General features: G+C 39.8%; 1 protein-coding gene and 1 pseudogene across 13 annotated transcripts in view; one reads left to right on the forward strand and one right to left on the reverse strand.

Moving 5' to 3' along the window:
- Nucleotides 1-13,303: 13,303 nt before the first annotated feature.
- Nucleotides 13,304-14,472, reverse strand: LOC307064192 (phagosome assembly factor 1-like; annotated as a pseudogene). Its single transcript has one exon. The product of its transcript is annotated as a phagosome assembly factor 1-like (transcript).
- Nucleotides 14,473-16,837: 2,365 nt separating this feature from the next.
- The window catches only part of TIA1 (TIA1 cytotoxic granule associated RNA binding protein), a gene marked incomplete at both ends in the record, with an annotated part of 58,240 nt that continues 53,598 nt past the window's right edge, over nucleotides 16,838-21,479 (forward strand). For all 12 annotated transcript variants that reach the window (XM_079721058.1, XM_079721055.1, XM_079721059.1 and 9 more), the window contains one exon: nucleotides 16,838-16,863. In XM_079721058.1, coding sequence (XP_079577184.1) covers nucleotides 16,838-16,863 — 26 coding nt within the window. The remainder of the gene's footprint in view (nucleotides 16,864-21,479) is intronic.

Raw genomic sequence — 21,479 nt, forward strand, 5'->3', positions numbered from 1 at the left:
GGAGGGGGAAGGGTAAGCTGTGATGAAGTGAGAGAGTGGCATGGACTCATATATACTACCAAATGTAAAATAGCTAGCTAGTGGGAAGCAGCCGCATATCACAGGGAGATCAGTTCGGTGCTTTGTGACCACCTAGAGGGGTGGGATAGGGAGGGTCGGAAGGAGACGCAACAGGGAGGAGATATGGGGGTATATGTATACATATAGCTGATTCACTTTGTTGTACAGCAGAAACTAACACAACACTGTAAAGCAATTATACTCCAATAAAGATGCTAAAGAAAAAAAAGCTGCAATCAGATATCTTCACACTAGTCAGAATGACCATCATCAAATATTCTACAAACAATAAATGCTGAACAGGGTGTGGAGAAAAGGGAACCCTCTTGCACTGTTGGTGGGAATGTAAATTGATACAGCCACTGTGGAGAACAGTATGGAAGTTCCTTAAAAAATTAAAACTAGAACTACCATATGACCCAGCAATCCCACTACTGGGCATATACCCTGAGAAAACCATAATTCAAAAGGACACATGTACCCCAATGTTCGTTGCAGCACTATTTACAATAGCCAGGACATGGAAACAACCTAAATGTCAAACAGCAGATGAATGGATAAAGAAGATGTGGTACATATATACAGTGGAATATTACTCAGCCATAAAAAGGAACAAAATTTGGTCATTTGTAGAGACGTGGATGGACCTAGAGTTTGTCATACATAGCGAAGTAAGCCAGAAAGAGAAAAACAAATATCATATATTAACACATATATGTGGAATCTAGAAAAATGGTACAGATGTACCTATTTGCAGGGCAGGAATAGAGATGTAGACATAGAGAACAGACATGTGGACACAGGAGCAGGAAGGGGAGAGTGGGACAAAATGGGAGATTAGGATTAATGTATATACACTACCATGTAAAATAGATAGCTAGTGGGAACATGCTATAAAGCACAGGAAGCTCAGCTCGGTGTTCTGTGATGACCTAATTGGTGGGATGGGGTTGTGGGAGGGAGGTCCAAGAGGGAGGGTATATAGGTATACATATAGTTGATTCACTTCATTTTACAGCAGAAACTAACACAACATTGTAAATCAATTATACTCTAATAAAAAATAAAAATTAAAAAATTAATATGTCTGAGAAAAAAATACCAAGGGCATTTTTCCCAGAACAAGAGCAAATAATTTTTAAATTTGTATGGAGACACAAAAAACCCTGAATAGACAAAACAATCTTGAGAAAGAACAGAACTTCAGGTATCATACTCCTTGACTTCAGACTATACTACAAAGCCACAGTAATGAAAACAGTATGATAATGGCACAAAAAAATGACAGATAGATCAATGGAACAAAATGGAGAGCCCAGAAATGAACCCACACTTTTATGGGCAATCAATCTATGACAAAGGAGGCAAGAACATACAATGGGGAAAGAACATCTTCAATAAATGGCAATGGGAAATGTGGACAGCTACAAAGACTCAACTCAGCCAATAAATAAATAAATTTATTTAAAAAAAAAAAAAGGGACTTCCCTGGTGGCACAGTGGTTAAGAATCCCCCTGCCAATGCAGGGAACACAGGTTCGAGTCGTGGTCCAGGAGGATCCCACATGCCGCGGAGCAACCAAGCCTGTGCTCCACAACTACTGAGCCTGCACTCTAGAGCCCGAGAGCCACAACTGAGCCTGTGAGCCACAACTACTGAAGGCCGCATGCCTAGAGCCTGTGCTCTGCAACAAGAGAAGCCACCACAATGAGAAGCCCACGCACTGCAACACAGAGTAGCCCCTGCACGCCGCAACTAGAGAAAGCCCACGCACAGCAACAAAGACCCAACACAACCAAAAATAAATAAACTTAAAAAAAATTATTTTGCATGTAGCTCTTTTTTTACAGAGCTACATGCAAAATAATTAAACTGGAGTACTTTCTCACAGCATGCAAAAAAATAAATTCAAAATGGATTAAAGACCTAAATGTAAAACCTGAAATGATAAAACTTCTTGAAGAAAACATATAACTCTTTGACATTGGTCTTAGCAATATTTTTTGGATGTGTTTCCTCAGGCAAGGGAAGCAAAAGCAAAAACAAATAAATGGGACTACATTGAACTACTAAGTTTTCCACAGAGAAAGAAACTATCAACAAAATGAAAAGGTCACCAACTCAACTGGAGAACATATTTGCAAATGTTATACACAATAAGGAGTTAATATCCAAAATATACAAAGAACTCACATAACTCAAAATCAAAAAAACAAACGACCCCATTAAAAAATAGGTAGAGAACCTGAATAGACATTTTTCCAAAGAGGACATATAGATTGTCAGTAGGCACATGAAAAGATGCTCAACTTCACTAATCATCAGGAATGCAAATAAAAATCACAATGAGATATCACTTCACACCTGTCAGAATGGGTATCATCAAAATGACAACAATGGGAAATTCCCCAGTGGTTCAGTGGTTAGGACTCCATATCTCACTGCCAAGGGCCTGGGTTCGATCCCTGGTGGGGGAACTAAGAACCCACAAGTCAAGCGGTATAGCCAAAACAAACAAAAAAAAATTACAGCAAATAACAAGTGTTGGTGAGGATGTAGAGAAAAGGAAACTGCTGTGCACTGATGGTGGGCATATGACCTGGGCAGCCACTGTGGCAAACAATTTGAATATTCAAAAATAATTTTAAAGAATTCCCTGGCTGTCCAGTGGTTAGGACTCTGTGCTTTTATTGCCGAGGACCTGAGTTCGATCCCTGGTAGGGGAACTAATCCCACAAGGTGGGCGGCATCCCCCCCGCAAAAAGAAATTTACAATATAACTACTATACAATCCAGCTGCTTCACTTCTGAGTATTTATCAGAAAAAAACAAAACACTAATTCAAAAAGATATGTGCACCCTCATGTTCATTGCAGCATTATTTACAATAGCCGAGATATGGAAGCATCTTTTTATTAAAAATTTTATTGGAGTATAGTTGATTTACACTGTATTAGTTTCAGGTGTACAGCAAAGTAAATCAGTTATATATATACATATATCTACTCTTTCTTTTATTCTTTTCCCATATAGGCCGTTACAGAGTATTGAATAGAGTTCCCTGTGCTATAAAGCGTGTCCTTATTTGTTACCTATTTTACGTATAGTAGTGTGTATGTGTCAATCTCAATCTTCCAATTTTTCCCTCCCCAACCTTACCCCCTGGTAACTGTAAGTTTGTTTTCTGCATCTGTGACTCTATTTCTGTTCGTAGATAAGTTCGTTTGCACCCTTTTCTTAGATTCCACATATAAGTGATATCATATGATATTCGTCTTTCTCTGACTTACTTCACTCAGTATGACAATCTCTAGGTCCATCCATGTTGCTTCAAATGGCATTATTCCATTCTTTTTTATGGCTGAGTAATATTCCATTGTATATATGTACCATATCTTCTTCATTCATTCCTCTGTTGATGGACGTTTAGCTTGGAAGCATCTTAAGTGCCCATCAATAGATGAATGGATAGAGAAGTATATAAATATACATACATATAGATATATATATTTACTATATATAATGAATATGTAAAATAAATATATATAGAATAAATATATAGAAAGAAATATATTAGGTATATATAAAAGTATATATTAGGGCTTCCCTGGTGGCGCAGTGGTTGAGAGTCCACCTGCCCATGCAAGGGACACGGGTTCGTGCCCCGGTCCAGGAAGATTCCACATGCCGCGCTCAGAGCGGCTAGGCCCGTGAGCCATGGCTGCTGAGCCTGCGCGTCTGGAGCCTGTGCTCCACAACAGGAGAGGCCACAACAGTGAGAGGCCCGCGTACCGCAAAAAAAAAAAAGTATATATTAGATATTCCTTCCTATATATTACGTAGCAAGGAATATATCATACATAATATATATAAAGGAATATTACTGAGCCAGAAAAAAGAATGTAATCATGACATTTGTGATATCATGGATGGACCCAGAGGGTATTATGCTAACTGAAATATATCAGACAGTGAAAGATAAACACTGTAGGATTTCACATATATGTGGAATCTAAAAAACAAAACAAATGAATACACATAACAAAACAGAAACCGAATCATAGTTACAGAGAATGAACAGGTAATTGTCAGAGGAGAGAAGATCATGGAAAGGAGTGAAATAGGTGAGGGAGATTAAAAGGTACAAAAACAAATAAAAAACAGGTGAAACCTGAATGTATGTCAATGAATGCCATTTATCACTTATTCAATTTGCCACTGAAAAAATTGTGGCATATTCTGTGGACTCTTTGCTGCTTTTAAAATAACAATTAATTAGATCCATATTATTTGACCTGGAGAATGTCTATGATGCAAGTTTAAGCAAGAAAAGAAAGTTGTAAGTAATATCCATGGTGTAACCACATTTTTAAAAAAACAAAACCCCAAAGTATTTACATACATGTGCATCTGTATGCATGCAAAGTAAGATGCGGAAGCTTACAAACTAATGGGGGGAGGATAAGGTGATTATTAATCATTTCCTTATTTATCTACATTGTTTCACTTGTGACAGTGAGCATGTGTTACTTTTCTGAAAATAAAATAAGGTCCTTTAAGAAAAAGTAAAAAATAAGAGAAATCTCCCAAGGAAGAACATAGAAAATGGACCAGTGTGGCTTACAGGGGCCCAAAATAAAATGGGGCAGGCAGTCATGACAGACCTGGGGTTCAGTCACATACTCTGTGTTCATAGAAAAACTACGAACAAAAACTTTAGACTTTTATTCTGCTAGGGGTCCTACTTAGAAAAGCCCCAATCAAGAAGCTCCAATGATAGCCAATCATTGATTATGATGGGAGGACTTGTAGTCAGTCTGCAAGGGCCATCCAATCCCCTTACAAGTCTCCCAGCTATGGCTTCTGAGGGTTTCACTTTTAAAAATCCCTCACCCCTTTCCCCCACTGGGAACACAATTTCAGTTTCAGCTGAGGGCTGTGTATCCCCAGTTTGCAAAGCTTGTGAACAATAAAGCTATCTTTTTGCTTCAAGATAACCCTGATTCTTTTCTGGATGTTATTTCTAATTTAAGACAACACAGTTGTAACTTTAATACTTTATTAAAGTTTTTAATAAAGCTTTTAAAATATATATAATATATAATAAAATAATAAAGTTTTAACAAACTTTTCAAAGCTTAAAAAAATACTTCTGCTATAACCATTGGAAGGAATTTTATTTGGAAAAAAAAGGAATGAAGTCTTTTCTTTTAATTTTTGTTGCGTTGGGTCTTCACTGATGCACGCGGGCTTTCTTTAGTTGCATAGAGAGAGGGCTACTCTTCGTTGGGTGAGCGGGCTTCTCATTGCAGTGGCTTCCCTTGTTCCAGAGCACGGGCTCTAGGCGCGCAGGCCTCAGTAGTTGTGGCTCGCGGGCTCTAGAGCACAGGCTCAGTAGTTGTGCCGCATGGGCTCAGTAGTTGTGGCACACGGGCTTAGTTGCTCTGCGGCATGTGGGATCTTCCTGGACCAGGGCTCGAATCCGTGTCCCCTGCCTTGGCAGGGGGATTCTTAACCACTGCGCCACCAGGGAAGCCCAGGAATGGAGTATTGGTACATGCTATAACATAGATGAACCATAAAAGCATAATGCTAAGTGAAATAAGCCTGTCACAAAGGACCGCACATTTTATGCTTCTGTTTATACTGATGAGATAATATTATTTTTAAGGCAGGACAAGAAAATTTTTAAACATAAAATTCTCTCTCTGCCTGTTTGGGCTACTACCCTTCTTGCACTGTACATCTGTATGATACATTAAGCAGATCTCTTTAGCAGATGTAGGAATGCCTGCTCAACCATAAAAACAATTTTTTCCTGGTGCCAGCAAGGTAACTTCTTAGGATATAACATTTATTTTTTAATCTTGTAAGGGGTCACCAATTACCCATTTCTTGCCTTATACAAGGAGATCTGAACTACGTAGACTGTCAATACATCATTTGATATATAACCTTTTGTCTCCAAAATGTATATAACTGTGCTTTAACTTCTAATGGGCAAAACAGTCCTCAGAGCTTTCTGAAAGACTGTCTTCTATTGGATTGAATAAAATTCTTTATTTCCTTTTTAGATTGACTACGAATAATTTTTCATAGACATTTGCATGGCATAGCCAGCAGGATATCAGAGATACCCATCAGAGGACACCTGGAGACTACCTGAACTGGTTGTTGTTCAGTACCAGCTCAGGCCCTTTGAGTTCCACTGGCTTCTCAGTACTTTGCAGGTGTTCCAGTGAGTTCTCCTGATATCCAGATCTTATTGTTTTAGGTGATGGTCCTACAAATTTTATTCAAGCTGATTTTACTTAAGACTTGGAGTCTTAAAGAGCACTGGTACATTTCTTAGGCAGGGACTTAAGGGGATCTGGGTGGGAGGCTCAGGGAAACCCAGATAGGTGGCCAGGTTTTTGTTAAATTTGGCTTAATTGAAAATCAAGTAGATATATGGTCTGAACAAACAGCTACTGAAATGAGAGGCTGAATTACTCCACTCCGAAGAAAAGGGACATTTGTTCCTTCTGGCCACAAGGTGTCCTCAGGCTACTGAGAACTTAGTGGAAATTTCTCAGGATTAATCCTTGTGACATGGAGCAGTCTCACAGGGAATCCCAGTACAACTATTAAGTCATTTCTGCTCTTCCTGAGACACATGATGTAAAAACTGATCATCTAGTGCTCTAGCACCCAAAGCAGTTTTAGACTATCAGAGGGAAGAACAGAGACATGTAAAAGAATCAAACCAATCCAAGGTTAACTCTCTGAGGAGCTAGACTCAGAAGCAGCACATATTTGATCCACCACACTGTTCTCAGAAAGTTGTTGAATTAGGCTACCAAGTTAATAATGGGAAATTGTTCCTCAAAGGCCAAACAGCTCCCTGAGAGACAGGCACCTATGGGAAGCCCAGCTGGGCTTATGTATTACACTTATGGAACTGATACCTTCAAGAGCTTACTTAGTTGGGAACTGTGGAAAGTCACGGCCTGAAAATGACCAAGATGGGGCTCTTTCTGACATTCCCAAATTGGCTTTGCATATGCAGTTATATAATGCCAGCTTGATAAACATCTTTTCAGAATTCGGACCCTAAGGGAAAAAGATCTTCTAGGAGGGACTTGCTTTTCTCTCCCTATGCCTTGAGATGTAAGTGTTCTACCAGGACTCTCAGGAACTCTTAACTTACTCTTATCTAAACCATCTCCAGTTCCTGAGACTGAGAGGAAAAAAGGTGGAAAAGAGGCCTTTTTAAACTCATGCAGATAAACTTAACTTACTCCAATTGTTATTTACAAACTAGTGAGTATATATAATGATTCATGACTAGATTTGAAAATGAAGCTATGAGATCTTTGGTTGTGTCTGTCTATACGTGTGTACGTTATAGATATGATATATCTTTACCTTCGGATGGCTTTACCAAAATTAAATGCCAATTAATGTAAATTAGCTCTATTTAATTGGCTTAAATAAAACTAAGCTGTTATGTAAATACTCAGAAATATAAAAGAAGCTAACCCAAATGAATTTCAGGTTCACATGATCTGGAAAATATTCAATGTTAAATTAATATTTGGTATCAAAATTAGTTTAAATTTTTTGGTTTAACTGATACAGATATGTCTGTGGAATCATCAACATTAAGTACCAGGTTTACTAGTAGTCAAATAAGATCTTACAATCTCTGTTAAAAAATTTGTCAGCAAGAAAAAGAACTTGATTTGATGAAACCAAGTTTCTTTGTCAATTGCATTGTAATTAGATCTTTAACCATACCTTTTAAAGTCTTTTTATCATTTACGGACAGTTATTGTTGTACTCTGATGCTTTTGAAAAAAAATGCTTCATCTTCAAGAATATTCATAGAAAGAACCTTTTGACAAGTACAGGTTTCTAATATCTTTCAAATCATACCACTAATCTGGGTAAGAAATTAAAGAGTTCTAATGGAAAACCAAATGGCTTCATGAACTGTTAACAGATGGTCAAGGTCAACAAGGATTAGCTACATAGGACTGAGTGAACTGATGAATATGGTTATAATTTTTATGACTTTTTGTCTGAAATATTTTTGGTTTTTAATCTTTGTTTTCCAGTTTTAAGGAAATCTTTCCTCTTAAGCTAATAATGACTTATAGCAACTTGGTAAGTTGTACGTTTTTAAGCAGAACTGAAATATTTATCCTTTCTCTCAACTTAATTACTCCAGAATTTGGAAACTCTTAGTGAATATTCTCATTTTTAGGCAATATAGTTATTTGTATAAGTTCAATAAGAATCTGTTCTCCTTATAACAGGACATAATTGGAAACATTGGTTATATTACCATGGCTTTGACTGGAATGTTGTATTACAGAATATGATAGAATCAGATATGACCAAATAACTTTAAAGGACTAAGGTGAATTTTACGGAGCTATGAACTCCCTTGGAAAACAACCTGGTACCCTGCTTTCAGTGTTCTCAGCAGCCTTACCAGGTAAATAAAGAAGTCCACCTGCTGGCTGGTGCAGGAATCTCAAGATATTTTGGGGACCTTGAGAAGAGAGGAATTCACCCAAATCTATAGATACCACAGGCAGAATCTGATAGCAAGCCTTTGATGTGGCTTGCCCACCCTTGACAGGCCTTTTAAAAGTTTAACCTGAGATTCCTTATGAAAACTTCCAGCAAAGCCAATTTAAAGAGCCTATATAATCAATTACACTTATTAAATAATTAAGATAAGTTTATTGAAGCCAGGCTTATTTTGCAAACAAATTAGTCTTAATTTGGCTATATTTGGTGGAAATGAGGATAATTTTAGAGAGAAAAATTACTTGTGGATATTAAATTCTAGCACTTTTCGTGTCTTTGGGGTTTTATGTTTACTACCTAAGACTCACTTCCTGAAGGGCTCCTCATTACTATGTTATATTATTGTAAAGTTTAATTAAATTTTTTTTTTTTTTTTGCGGTATGCGAGCCTCTCACTGTTGTGGCCTCCCCCGTTGCGGAGCACAGGCTCCGGACGCGCAGGCTCAGCGGCCATGGCTCACGGGCCCAGCCGCTCCGCGGCATGTGGGATCCTCCCGGACCGGGGCACAAACCCGTGTCCCCTGCGTCGGCAGGCGGACTCTCAACCACCGCGCCACCAGGGAAGCCCAGTTTAATTAAATTTTTAAAGGACATTCTAAGTTTCTTTCTAAAGCTTATCCCAGTAGTCTGTCTTTGGGCAAAGATCAGGTGCCCCATGACCTGCAACCAGGCAGATTATGCATACTGGGAAAGACATTATTTAAAGGGCCATCTCCAACCTAGATAGAAAGACCCTTACTAGGTACACTTGACTAGCTCATACACAGTAAAACTAAAGGAAATTGACTTTTGGATTCTTATTTTCCACTTTAGAAGGGCCCTGCACTGGGCTGGTCTATAGAGAAGACTTCTGATCTCAACTCACTTTAAAACAGTGCTCAGATAGAAGAGAAACTACACTCACACTAGGACAAGAAGACAATGACATCAGAAGTAGACAGCTATCTTGAGATGCTGGACCTGACTTATATGATTATTTATAGTGTTTTATTGACTTCGTGGACTTTTGCATATATCAGTTTTTTTCTATCATGGGCACAAAGTCTAAGTAGGGTTTAAAATTAATTCAGTTCTTGGCTTTACAGTCAATAATCTACGACAGATTCTTCCGGGTGTACCTTGGTGGATTTCTTCTCTCCAAGGCTCTAACTGGATGGCCCTTAGAAATTTTATTTTAGAAGAAAGATACGCTAGGACTGTGCCAGCTACCACTGATATCATTAAGTGGGACCCTCTTATTCAGCCAATTAATGACATTTGTTCAGAACCTGACTATAAATACTCCTTTTCACTAGATATTAAATATATTACTTAGGGCTTCCCTGATGACACAGTGGCTGGGGGTCCACCTGCCAATGCAGAGGACAGGAGTTCAAGCCCTGGTCCGGGAAGATCCTACATGCCACGGAGCAGCTAAGCCCATGCGCCACAACTACTGAGCCCACATGCCACAGCTACTGAGGCCCGGGCACCTGGAGCCTGTGCTCTGCAGCAGGAGAGGCCACTGCAATGAGCAGCCCGCACACTGCAACAAAGAGTAGCCCCCGCTCGCCGCAACTAGAGAAAGCCCGTGCGCAGCAACGAAGACCCAATGCAGCCAAAACTATAACAAAAATAAAATTAATTAATTAAAAAAGAGATAATGGATATAAATATATATATATATATATATATATATATATATATATATATATATATATAAAACTTAGCTCCTACCAGGATCCAGTGGATTTATCGAACAATTTTATGGCCTTGGCTCTCCCCAGGTTGGTTAGGAAGATGAACAATTGGTTTTACTCATGCGCAAGGTCACCTAGAGGTAGCCTTTGAAACTGTCCCTGCCAATCTGCCTTTAATGTGAACACACTGAGATCAATCAGTCTTCCACTAGTATGATCGTTTGGTCACAATATTTATTCCTTCACTTGGAATAGAAGATGTCATATTCACAGAGGCTTTAACAAAATTCACCCAGCAAGCCTTAAATGATAGTAACCAAGCCATTAGCTTGCTCAGTTCAGAAGTTTCCATGATGAGAAAAGAGGTCCTATAAAATCACATGGCCCTAGATATTTTAACCACTTCCCAAGAGTCTTCTAATATAACCCATATTGTGACACATATGAAAACGCAAATTTCCACTCTAAATGATCTTCTTCCCAGTTTAGGAGAAATACTAGGAAAAAGGTTTGGTTCGGGGGGGGTCCTGCTTTAAATCTTTACTAATGGCATTCTTACTCCTGTTGGTAATTTTGATTACAATTTGTGTAACTTATAAAGTGATGGTTTCTTGCATTTCGTGCTATGTATCACCAACTTCTACTAAAATAATAATATCTAAACTGATTGAAACTATTGATTACATCTATAGTTCTCTATAAAATAATGAACATGTACAATGCAGGTGCAATGTAAAATTGACATAAGTCCTACTGGGCAACTTGGAATTCACTGTCAGTCCTTGACAGACATTACACCACTACAATCCCCCTAAAAGGAAAGAAAGAACCAGGCTTTTAGAACTGGCAATGGAGGGACATGACAGACCCAGGGCAGGTAGGCAACCACAGGTGGCATCAAGGGACCAAATATTTGATCACCTAATGCTTTCTATCAAAACATTAATGATCAAAAGAGGGAATTGATGAAATAAAACTATTTTTAAGGCAGGACAAAAAAACTTTAAACATAAAACTTTCTCTCTGCTCATTTGGGCCAATACTCCTTTTTAGTGTGCATTGTGCTTCTACAATTATACATAAACCAGATCTCCTTAAAAGACACAGGAATGCCTGCTTGATGGTAAAGAGCAATTCTTCCTGGCACCAGAAAGGTAATTCCTTAGGATATAACATGAGGGATGAGACATAACATGAGGGATGAGGCAGCATTGAACATGGGGGTGTTTTATTTCTTTTCCTTCTCAGCTAAAGAGGGTTTTCATTTCCAGCTCAAGTGTATTTCCTTTTCTTTTATTTATTGCTATTATTTTTTGGCTGCAGCACACAGCTTGCAGGATCTTAGTTCCCCGACCAGGGATTGAACACAGTCTGGGCAGTGAAAGTGCCGAGTCCTAACCACTGGACCGCCAGGGAATCCCCACATTCCTTTCTTAATCCTTAATCAAGATGACTCACTACTTGCCTTGTACATGCAGATCTGGACTATGTAAACTGTCAATACATCTTTTGATATATAACTCTTTGTCTTCAAAATGTATATAACTGTGCATTCTCTTTTATTTATTTATTTTTTTAAAGTACAAACATCCCAGCAACAGCACATGGTGAGCTGTTGCTAAGGGCATAGGTCTTTATTGGAGGAGGGGTACAGGAAGGGCATGAGGAAGGTTCTCCCATTCTAAGAGGATGGGAACAGTCCTGGCTACCCCACAGTGGGTTGTGGGAGGGCGGTCTCTGGCCAGGCCACAGTCCACATGGGAAGACACCAATCAGTCACAAAGTCATGGGAATGCCACACAAGCCTGGCTGTGGGCCTAGGCACTACACAGGAGCCCAAGGCAGGTGCCCCGCAAATTCACTGTTAAACTATACAAGATGAGGCTGTACATGAGTTAATTACAAAAGAGCTGTACTTACAAAAATCTGTACACACATTTGAAAAACTCACAAAATTGTCATCTATGTATCACAAGTTGCTAAATGAAAATAATTAAAAATGGAATAAAATTATACATTTCTTTTCTCAATTCTTTTCAAAAGGATTAATATTTTTAAAGCACATATACTACTTTCCTTAGCAAATTCCACAAAGAGACTGAGCAGCCCAGCCCTCCTTGAGCCCCAGAGGACTTGAGCTATGAATGGGCCTGGCCAGCAGACACTGCCCAGAGTCGGGGAAAGGGAGTCAAGCCCACAGTGCAGAGCAGAATGCTGAAACACAAAAAAGGAGGAAGTTGTCTCTGGCTACAGCTCTGACATTAAATAAGAGGCAAACAGGATGGAAACATGCAGCCCTGCCAGCCAGGTTGGGGCAGAGTAGGGGAACAGGCAGCCTTGGAGCCTGGCTCCAAGAGAGGTGGGAACCAGGCCTGGGCACGTACCTTGATGGGAGAAAGTTGTGTTTCAACCAGTTGGGTGTGCCTACTGGGCCTGGCAGGGAGTGCATGCATGAAAGAAACAGGGACGGGCAGGTGGGCCACCTTGACCACAGCCAGCTCATCCAATAACTAAAATGGATATAGTACAAAAGTTGCAACCAAGTACTATGGACATGCTACCTCCTTGCCTTAAGGGTCATGTGGCAATTTTGGGCCAAAGGCAGGACCTTGTCCTTTTCCTGGGTGCCTGGGTCCTCAGCCACAGAAAGAGCCCCAAGTTTTCCCAATGTGTGTGGGTCAGGGGAGACAGAACACTCTCCCCTTACATGTTAGCCAAGAGCTCCTGGGTCCAGGAATCAAGGCTCAGAATTTGTGCTTCTCTTTGCAGTCTGTGTCCCCTGTTGGCACCAGCAGGCTGAGAATGGACAGAGGAATATCTGGGCCTCTCACTCCATGGCAGAGCACACAGCCTGAGCTCCAGCCCAAAATACCACAACAGCCCTTCACACTGACAAGGTGTCCAAGAAAACCCACAGGGTGGCCTGCTGAATAGGAGGCGATGCACAGTTCCATGGGGCAGAGGGGCATGGGTGGTGAGGATCCTAGTGGAGCCCCGTGGCCCTCAGGTGTGCACCAGGCCTGGGAGGGCCATAAATGATCACCGAGGCAATGTGGTTGTTCTGCATGACCTCAAAGATCATCCGCTGAAGACCAAAGCAGAATGTGGAGCCAAATGGGTTGGTGTTGTCTGGGGAGGAAGACCTGTGCAGGGCAACAGGCTTCTCCACAGGATGGCCCAGAAGCTCTTGGATGTTGCCCCCCTTGCTGTAGGTCATGCATGTTTCTGTCTGACCATCTGCGTTTTCTCTCTTTACAGTTAGTGGGCTCTTGAACTCACAGTGGTGATAAATGTTAAAATTATAATGTCCAGGGTAATTGGTGTGTAGGACAAAGTTCTTCACTTTGAGTGTATTCGCGTCAAAGACGATGTCCACTCCAAGACTGAAGTAGTTAAAAAAGTAGTCATTGCACTTGGATGGAACTTGCTTATCAGGAGAAGGAGAATGAATCTTCATTTTGTCTTCTGACTTGTAGAAGACCTTGTGTGGAGAGCTAAGCATGCTAAGAACATCTTGGCAGGAACTGCCAAAAAACACTAAGAATTCAAGTACCCGCATCTTGGCATCTGCTAATACGCTGGGTCCGCAACCTGTGGCAAGTAAGCAAATTCATAAACCTGAGGGTCCAGTTCCATCTCAAAGAACCTCTATACTCTCAGCACACACATTGCCCAGGAAACAGTTCAGAGGCATCATGGGAACCTTGGTATCCTGTAGGCTGTTTCCACTGTAGAAGTGCATTCGTTTCACAATTACTTCATGGGTTGTCTGGAGAGAAGCCAGACCATGGACAAAACTGGGTTCGTACTTGGGAGCCTTGGTCCATGAATCTGGCTGAAAAGAGAAAGACAGTCCTGTGAAGTTGAGGTGGAAGAGCTGCTCAGTGGAGTTGTACACTCCAGGATGGGTTGCATCGAAAGACTGGTCAGTCTGCTCAATGGTGGGAGCTATGGCTTGAAAATTGAAATGCACACGACAATATTTTAACTTTACTTTAGTCAAGTCATACATTTCGATCACCTTAAGTCTCTGATAGTTTGATCCCATCCTGAGCCAGGTTAAAGATGAGGTGATGGCTTAGAAGAGACCAGTGCAAATTCCCATTGCTCGTTTCCCAGAGAACGCTGAGGCACCACCTCCACACCCAGCATTGGTTTGGTTCGCTGATCCGGCGGCCTCCCTGCCGCAGAGCAGACAGACCGGAGCTCACCTGACTGCCAGCAGCCTCGGGAGGCCCTGTGCATTAACTTCTAATGGACAGAAAAGTCCTCAGAGATTTCTGAAAGATTGTCTCCCAGGCTATAATCCTCAGGTTGGCTCAAATAAAATTCTCTATTTCTTTCTTAGGTTGACTACTAATCAAATTTTTCGTGGACAATATAATGTCCAGAATAGACAAATCTATAGAGACAAAAGATTAGTGGGCTGTGGCGGGGGGTGGAATGGGGAATAGGAAGTGACTTCTAATTGGTAAGGGTTTCATTTTTTCGGCGGTGAAAATGTTCTAACATTGATTATAGAGATGGTTGCACATCTCTCTGATTACACTAAAAAAAACACTGAACTGTACATTCTATCTTTATACATTTTTTTCCTTTTTTTTTTTTTTTTTTTTTTTCTTTTTGGCTGCCAGCTTGGGGGATTTCAATTCTGTGACCAGGGGTTGAACCCAGGCTATGGTAATGAAAGCCCAGAATTCTAACCATTAGGCAACCAGGGAACTCCCAAACTGTACATTTTAAATGGAAGAAATGTATGTTATGTGAATTACATCTCAAAAAGTTGCTTAAAAATATTATCCACTATTAACATTTGTCTTATTCATCCCCAAAAGACTAATATTTGATATCTTTGAATAAAATCCCAAGAATGTGCACCAGATTCTAAAGACAATTCTAAAAATGGTTATCCAAAAGTATCGAAGTCTAAAGGAACTAATCCAAAGAAAACACCACATTTTGGGGCATGTACATTTCTCAATGTTTAAAAACTTTTACATAACTTATAAAATGCAATACAAAATACATAATGAGTATACTGAAGTACATTTCAGAGCCCTAATTTTTCTGCTTCCCTGGAAGAGGGCTGAAATTTGTATATATTCTGAGTCAGTTGGTTTTAGAATTCTTGGGACCTATTTGCATTAAATAACTATTTCTTAAATATTTTCCAGTATACATTAAATATACCAAGGAAATTCAAATATAAAGAAAAATTCCGCTAAGATCTAGAAATACATTCCAGGCTCTCAAAAATTTGGTTAATACCAAGAAGACAAATTCTTTTTTTTTAAACATCTTTATTGGAGTATAATTGCTTTACAATGGTGTGTTACTTTCTGCTTTATAATAAAGTGAATCAGCTATACATATATCCCCATATCTCTTCCCTCTTGCTTCTCCCTCCCTCCCACCTTCCCTATCCCATCCCTCTAGGTGGTCACAAAGCACCGAGCTCATCTCCCTGTGCTATTCGGCTGCTTCCCACTAGCTATCGGTTTTACATTTGGTAGTGTATATATGAAGAAGACAAAGTCTTAATGAAACTTTTTGTTTTTTAGCCGCGCTGTGTGGCTTGCGGGTTTTATTTCCCTGATCAGGGATGGAACCCAAGCCCCCTGCAGTGGAAGCGCCGAGTCCCGCCACTGCACCTCCAGGGAAGTCCCTTGAAACTCTTTTAAGTTAAAAAAAAATTTTTTTTAATGAGATTTTTTTCCGTACAGAAAAAGCAGGAACATCCATTCAACTGTATCGGAATGAGAGAAAAGAAATCATTTCTTATATGAAAAGTAACAGATTATATGGACTCTCAATAAACTTTTATTTTTAAATAAATAAACAAGTCTTCCGGGAATAAACGTTTGCTTGTACGTAATCCTCAGGCATTTCAGCAATACAGTGTATCGTAAGCGCCGCTGGTGTAGTGGTATCATGCAAGATTCCCATTCTTGCGACCCGGGTTCGATTCCCGGGCGGCGCATTCAGCTTTTTATCCCTTGCCTTAAATAACTTTTATAATCTTTCTTCTTCTGGAAACACAATTTTTCATTTCCATGAAGATCTATATTTCACTGTAAATTACTGTTGACACATTCGAATCTGGAGTGGAATTCAAAAAAGTTTACTCAGGTCATGAACTAGTTAACCTTTACGCCTGCGCAGTCTGAGACATCCCCGAGCGTCGCTGGAAGAGCGGCTGCGCAACGAGTGACTATAAGGACTGAGGTGCAGCCTGGCGGCCAGGAGGTTGAAAGTGCAAGATTCTCCTGCGCCTGCGCGGCCCGGGTCACTTCGCTGGCTGCTCCAGGGCTCCCGGCTCGCCGCCATCTTGTGTTGGGGCTTCATTGTTCGCTCTGGGCCGGGTGGTTTAGTGTAATTGCCGCCGAAGCAGGGGGCGGAGTAACCTCCGGTCGGCCGAGAAACCTAGCTATTTCACAGACATAGCAGCTCAAAGGATTTGTGAGGTAGTAAAGGGTAGAGAGCTGGACCCGGAGGCGCCGCCGCGACAGCAGCAGCCATGGAGGACGAAATGCCTAAGACTCTGTGAGTCTGGGGCAGCGATGAGGGGGGCGGGATGGTGTTGGTCCCGGAGCAAAGCTTCGGCTCTGCGCCGCTCCCCAGCCTATTGTTCCCCGCGGACGCCGCGATATCATGGTTCCTCTCCCTAGCGCTCGGGGATGCCTAGGGACCGAGACCCGGGCTGTGAGGAGACGAGATGGACGGAGACGGGGCTCAGCCCTCTAAATTAGTCCCTGCACCGTAACTACCCAACAGCGTGGCGTTTGGCTTCGTCCCGGGCCCTCTGTGGTCTTAGGCGTGGAGAAAAGATTTTCATTCAAACCTGTTTTTAGAACTCGGCTAGCCTTTTTGTTCTACGCTCTTCTTCTCTCCCCCCCTCCCCCTCCCCCGCTTCTCGATTAACCTCTTTTGATTTTTACAGCCGTCTCCCTTTCATTTTACTTTGATTTTCTCTAGAAACTCTTCCTTTCATTGACTTCCGTTGATAAGAATTTTTGTCTTGAAAATGCTTACACTGATTTTCAGGGACTTAAACTTTATTCTCGCAGTTGCCAACTGGAAAAAAGCCAAATGTTTTTTCTTGAACTTCTCTGTGGCTTTCCTTCTGTGGCACCCCCTCCCCCGATCAAAAAGCCCCAAATCGGACCCCTTAAGGATCTTGAAACTGCTTTTTAAAAATGGAACTCTCCCCCGGAGGTATATATCAACGGAGGGGAAGTGGATATGATGCATTTTTATCGTCGCTTGCTACTTTTCTGATTGACATGTCGTTGAAGGAGCGGGGAGTTTTTAATGAAGCAACAATTGATAAGTACCTTAACATATTTAGTCACCTCTGAGAATTGTTAGACTTAGTGTTAAGTGATCTTAGTTTGGGATCTTTTCTTTGTCGTGTTGCTCTCCCCGCCCCCTCTCCTTTGTTTTTTTCGAAATATTATCCGCTGAGGTGATCCTGCCTTTGTTGCTTTTCTCGAAAAGAAGAAAAAGCCCGATGAGTTTTTGACGTAGCTTTTTTGTTTTTATTCTTAGAATACTGGCAGTTTGAGAACTCAAGGCAATAAAAATACACTCAGGTTTCTTTTTTGCAACTCTCTGGATATCGCAGTTGTTATGAAGTACAACGTAATCAATTATTTTTTTCGCCAACAAAATAGTTTCCGTTTTGTAATCTATATGAGAAATATAGTTACACTTGTTTTCTTAATGAATAGGTAAACTTTTTTGATAGTTTATCTCATAATCTGTTACATTATATGTCTTTTTAATAGGATGCAGCAATTAACGCATGACTTTGGCCTTTTGCAAGATTGTATCTGTAGATGAATACTCCCTAAAAAATCATTAGCCCCATAGAGTTTATGGAAACCTTTTTTCCCTCTTGCCTCTTCGCTAGACGTATGATAGCCAGCAGCATATTGGATTAAGAACTGCTCATCTTTTATAATGTCTTTAAGATTCTTATTTTGAAATTTTTAATTTCAGAAACTGCCAAAAATAATCTGAGAACTTAACCTTTTTTAGTACGTTGATTTGGGAATATCAAATAATGAAGACAACTTAAGCTTTCCTAGGCCAGTCTACAAAAGCAAGCAGTACTAGCTTGGGGACAGGGGACCAACCATTGCAGGAGAATTAATGAAGTTTTTTTTTTTTAATTTATTATTTATTTATTATTTATTTATTGAATACTTATCGTTTGCCATGTGTTCTCTGTTAAGTGCTTTATGAGCTTGTGTAATCCTCATCAGAATTCTGCAGTAAATGGGTCCATTTTACAGCTGAGGAAAAGCTAAGCTTAGAATTAAAGTAACTCATCCCAAGTCATATACCCTTTTGTTCATCATCCTGCAACTCTACTGTCCTCAACTCTTGACACTTACATTTATGACTAATTTTGCCTTGTATGCTTTACTAGAACACCCCATCCAAGAATCTTTTCCCCAAAGTAGTCCATGCTTTAACATTTCCTATTATCCCCTCCCTCGCTTCTGCCTTTCTCAACCAAAACTCCCATTCTTCCAGTCAGACCAATCTTGATTAAATATGAGTAGGTGCTCATCCCTCATTTTTCCCAGCAGTGTTTTTCTTTTTAATATAAAATGTTTGTTTGAATAACCTTGGGAGTCAGAGGCTTTTAATATGTTCTTAGCAATGTCTGGTCCATGGTAAGTGATCAATAAATTTGTTTTAAAAACTGGTACAGTTTCAAGCAGTGAATCAAGATTTTACTCATTCTTGAGGGTAAGATACCGTCTGATTTCAGTATTGCCTGTGTACCTGAATGGCTCAGAGGAAGTGCCTTCCTTTGCCACAAATGAGTGTTCAGCAGTGCCTTGTTAGAGACTGCCAGTATTCAATTTCTTGTCATCAGTACTCTGGAAATATACAGTTGACCCTTGGACAATGCAAGGATTAGGAGCTCCAGCCCTCAAGCCGTCAAAAATCCATGTATAACTTTTACAGTCAGTCAGACCTCTGCTTCTGTGGATTCAACCAACCGTGGATCATGTAGTACATATTTAGTGAAAAAATTCCATGTGTATAAGTGGACCCACGCAGTTCAAACCCTTGTTGTTCAACGGTCAACCGTATTGTGAGAAGTGGTTTGATTCTGGAAATGTTTTGAAAATAGAGCTATGGGAATTGCCAGTGGTTTAGATGTTGAATGTGAGAGTGAAGTCAGCAATAACTTTAATTTGCAAACGCAATTATCAGCCATCTAGAATGTTAGTTTGTTGTAAAATATAATTTAAAACGAGAACTGTCCTGAGAGCACGGATATCTCTAACATGGATATCTAACACTAACATGGATAGTGTTAGATACTTTTGTTCAGACTGGTTTATGTACAGTTGACCCTCTGTATCCACTGCAGTGGAACCCTCAGATATGGTGGGCCAGTTGTAAGAAACCTGAGCATCCATGGGTTTTGGTAACCATGGGAGGGGGCAGGTCCAGGAACCAATCCCCTGGGAGTACCAAGAGATGGCTGGCTGCATGTGGTCTGATCTCCAAGTGAAGTAGGTGCTAGCTGATAAAATACGAGGGTTTCAGCTATCACGCAACAGAGTGTCCTTTGTGAAGAGCAGACAGTTGTTAAATAATAGTAAGGTTATGGTGCTGGTCTATAGTATTTGTATTATGTACAACAAGCATTTACTGTCATACATAATTTCTTTTTTTAAATTGAATATAGTTGATGTACAATATTATATAAGTTACAGGTGTACAGTATAGTGATTCACAATTCTTAAAGGTTATACTCCATTTATAGTTACTTTATAAAATATTGACTGTATTCCCTGTGATGTATAATATACTCTTGTCATAATTTCATAATTAGTAGGAGACATACACCTTTTCCCCCTGAACTAGAGTGACTCAGGCAAAATGGGTTAATTCCCTAGCAAATTGCAAATGTTCAAAGGTAATTCTGAGAGAGTACAGTTACCTCTTTGACAAATATTTATAGAGCACTTAAATATTCCAGCCAGGGTTCTAGATAGTAGAGATATAGTATGAATGAAACTAAAAATCTCTACTCAACGAAATTTATCATTAGATTAAAACGTATTCATGTTTTTCACTCAGATTTTCAGAGGCCTCATATCAAAGTCTGCATTTTTATACAATGATTGTGGCTCATAACAAACCCAATACAGCATTCTGCCTTGTAAATTTTTCTTTGTAGCTTAAATTTTCTAGAGCTGTACTAATATAAATGAATATTTAAAATGTTTTGGATTCCGATGTTATAACTGTTTGAACTTAGTATCAGCTTTAAAAATATATATTAAATTGACATGAAATCCTATCCCAGAACTGTCAAGTTTTCACTAGCATTGATGACTTTTTCCATTGAATTTTCTCAGGAAGCTTTTTTTTTTTTTTTTTTTAGATTTTTTTATTTTTTATTTTTACTGTACATGGGATCTTTGTTGTAGCATGTAGATTTCTTAGTTGCGGACGCACGTGGGATCTAGTTCCTCGACCAGGGATCGAACCCAGGGCGCCTGCACTGGGAACATGGAGTCTTACCCACTGGACCACCAAGGAAGTCCCTCAGGAAGCTTTTTATTTTGAAAAATTTAAAACCTATGGAAAAGTAGCAAAAATAGTACGTTGTAGACTTAGATAACTTTCATGTGGCTTTACCAATTGCTAATAGTTAGCCAAATTTGCTGAACCATTTGAGAAGACATCATGACACTTAGGAGCTAAATACATCTAAGAATAGGGGCGTTCTCTTGTGTAACGGCAATATAATTTTCATATTAAGGAGACTACATTGAGTCAGCATTGTTAACTAATACACAGTTTATACTCATATTTTATCCAGTTGCCCAAGGAGGATGTTTACTTTCCAGTTCTGCACAAGATTGGTACATGATCTCAGAGGTGATATAATAAATGTCAATATGGGATACTTAAGTCTATGCTGTTAACAAAAAGTTCATGGAACACATAGAAAGGGATATTTTAATGCTCTTGAATAAAAAGCATCTTGAAAAATTAAAACTACATAAATGTAAGAAATTTACATTATTGTTTAATAGTCCAGTTGACATTGTGACAGAGAATCTTGGCTTACAACTGCTCCAGTATCAATTTTTGTATCACTCAGAATTTTCTTAAACGCA

This window comes from Hyperoodon ampullatus, assembly GCF_949752795.1.
Source record: "Hyperoodon ampullatus genome assembly, chromosome: 15".
Classification (NCBI taxonomy): Eukaryota; Metazoa; Chordata; class Mammalia; order Artiodactyla; family Ziphiidae; genus Hyperoodon; species Hyperoodon ampullatus.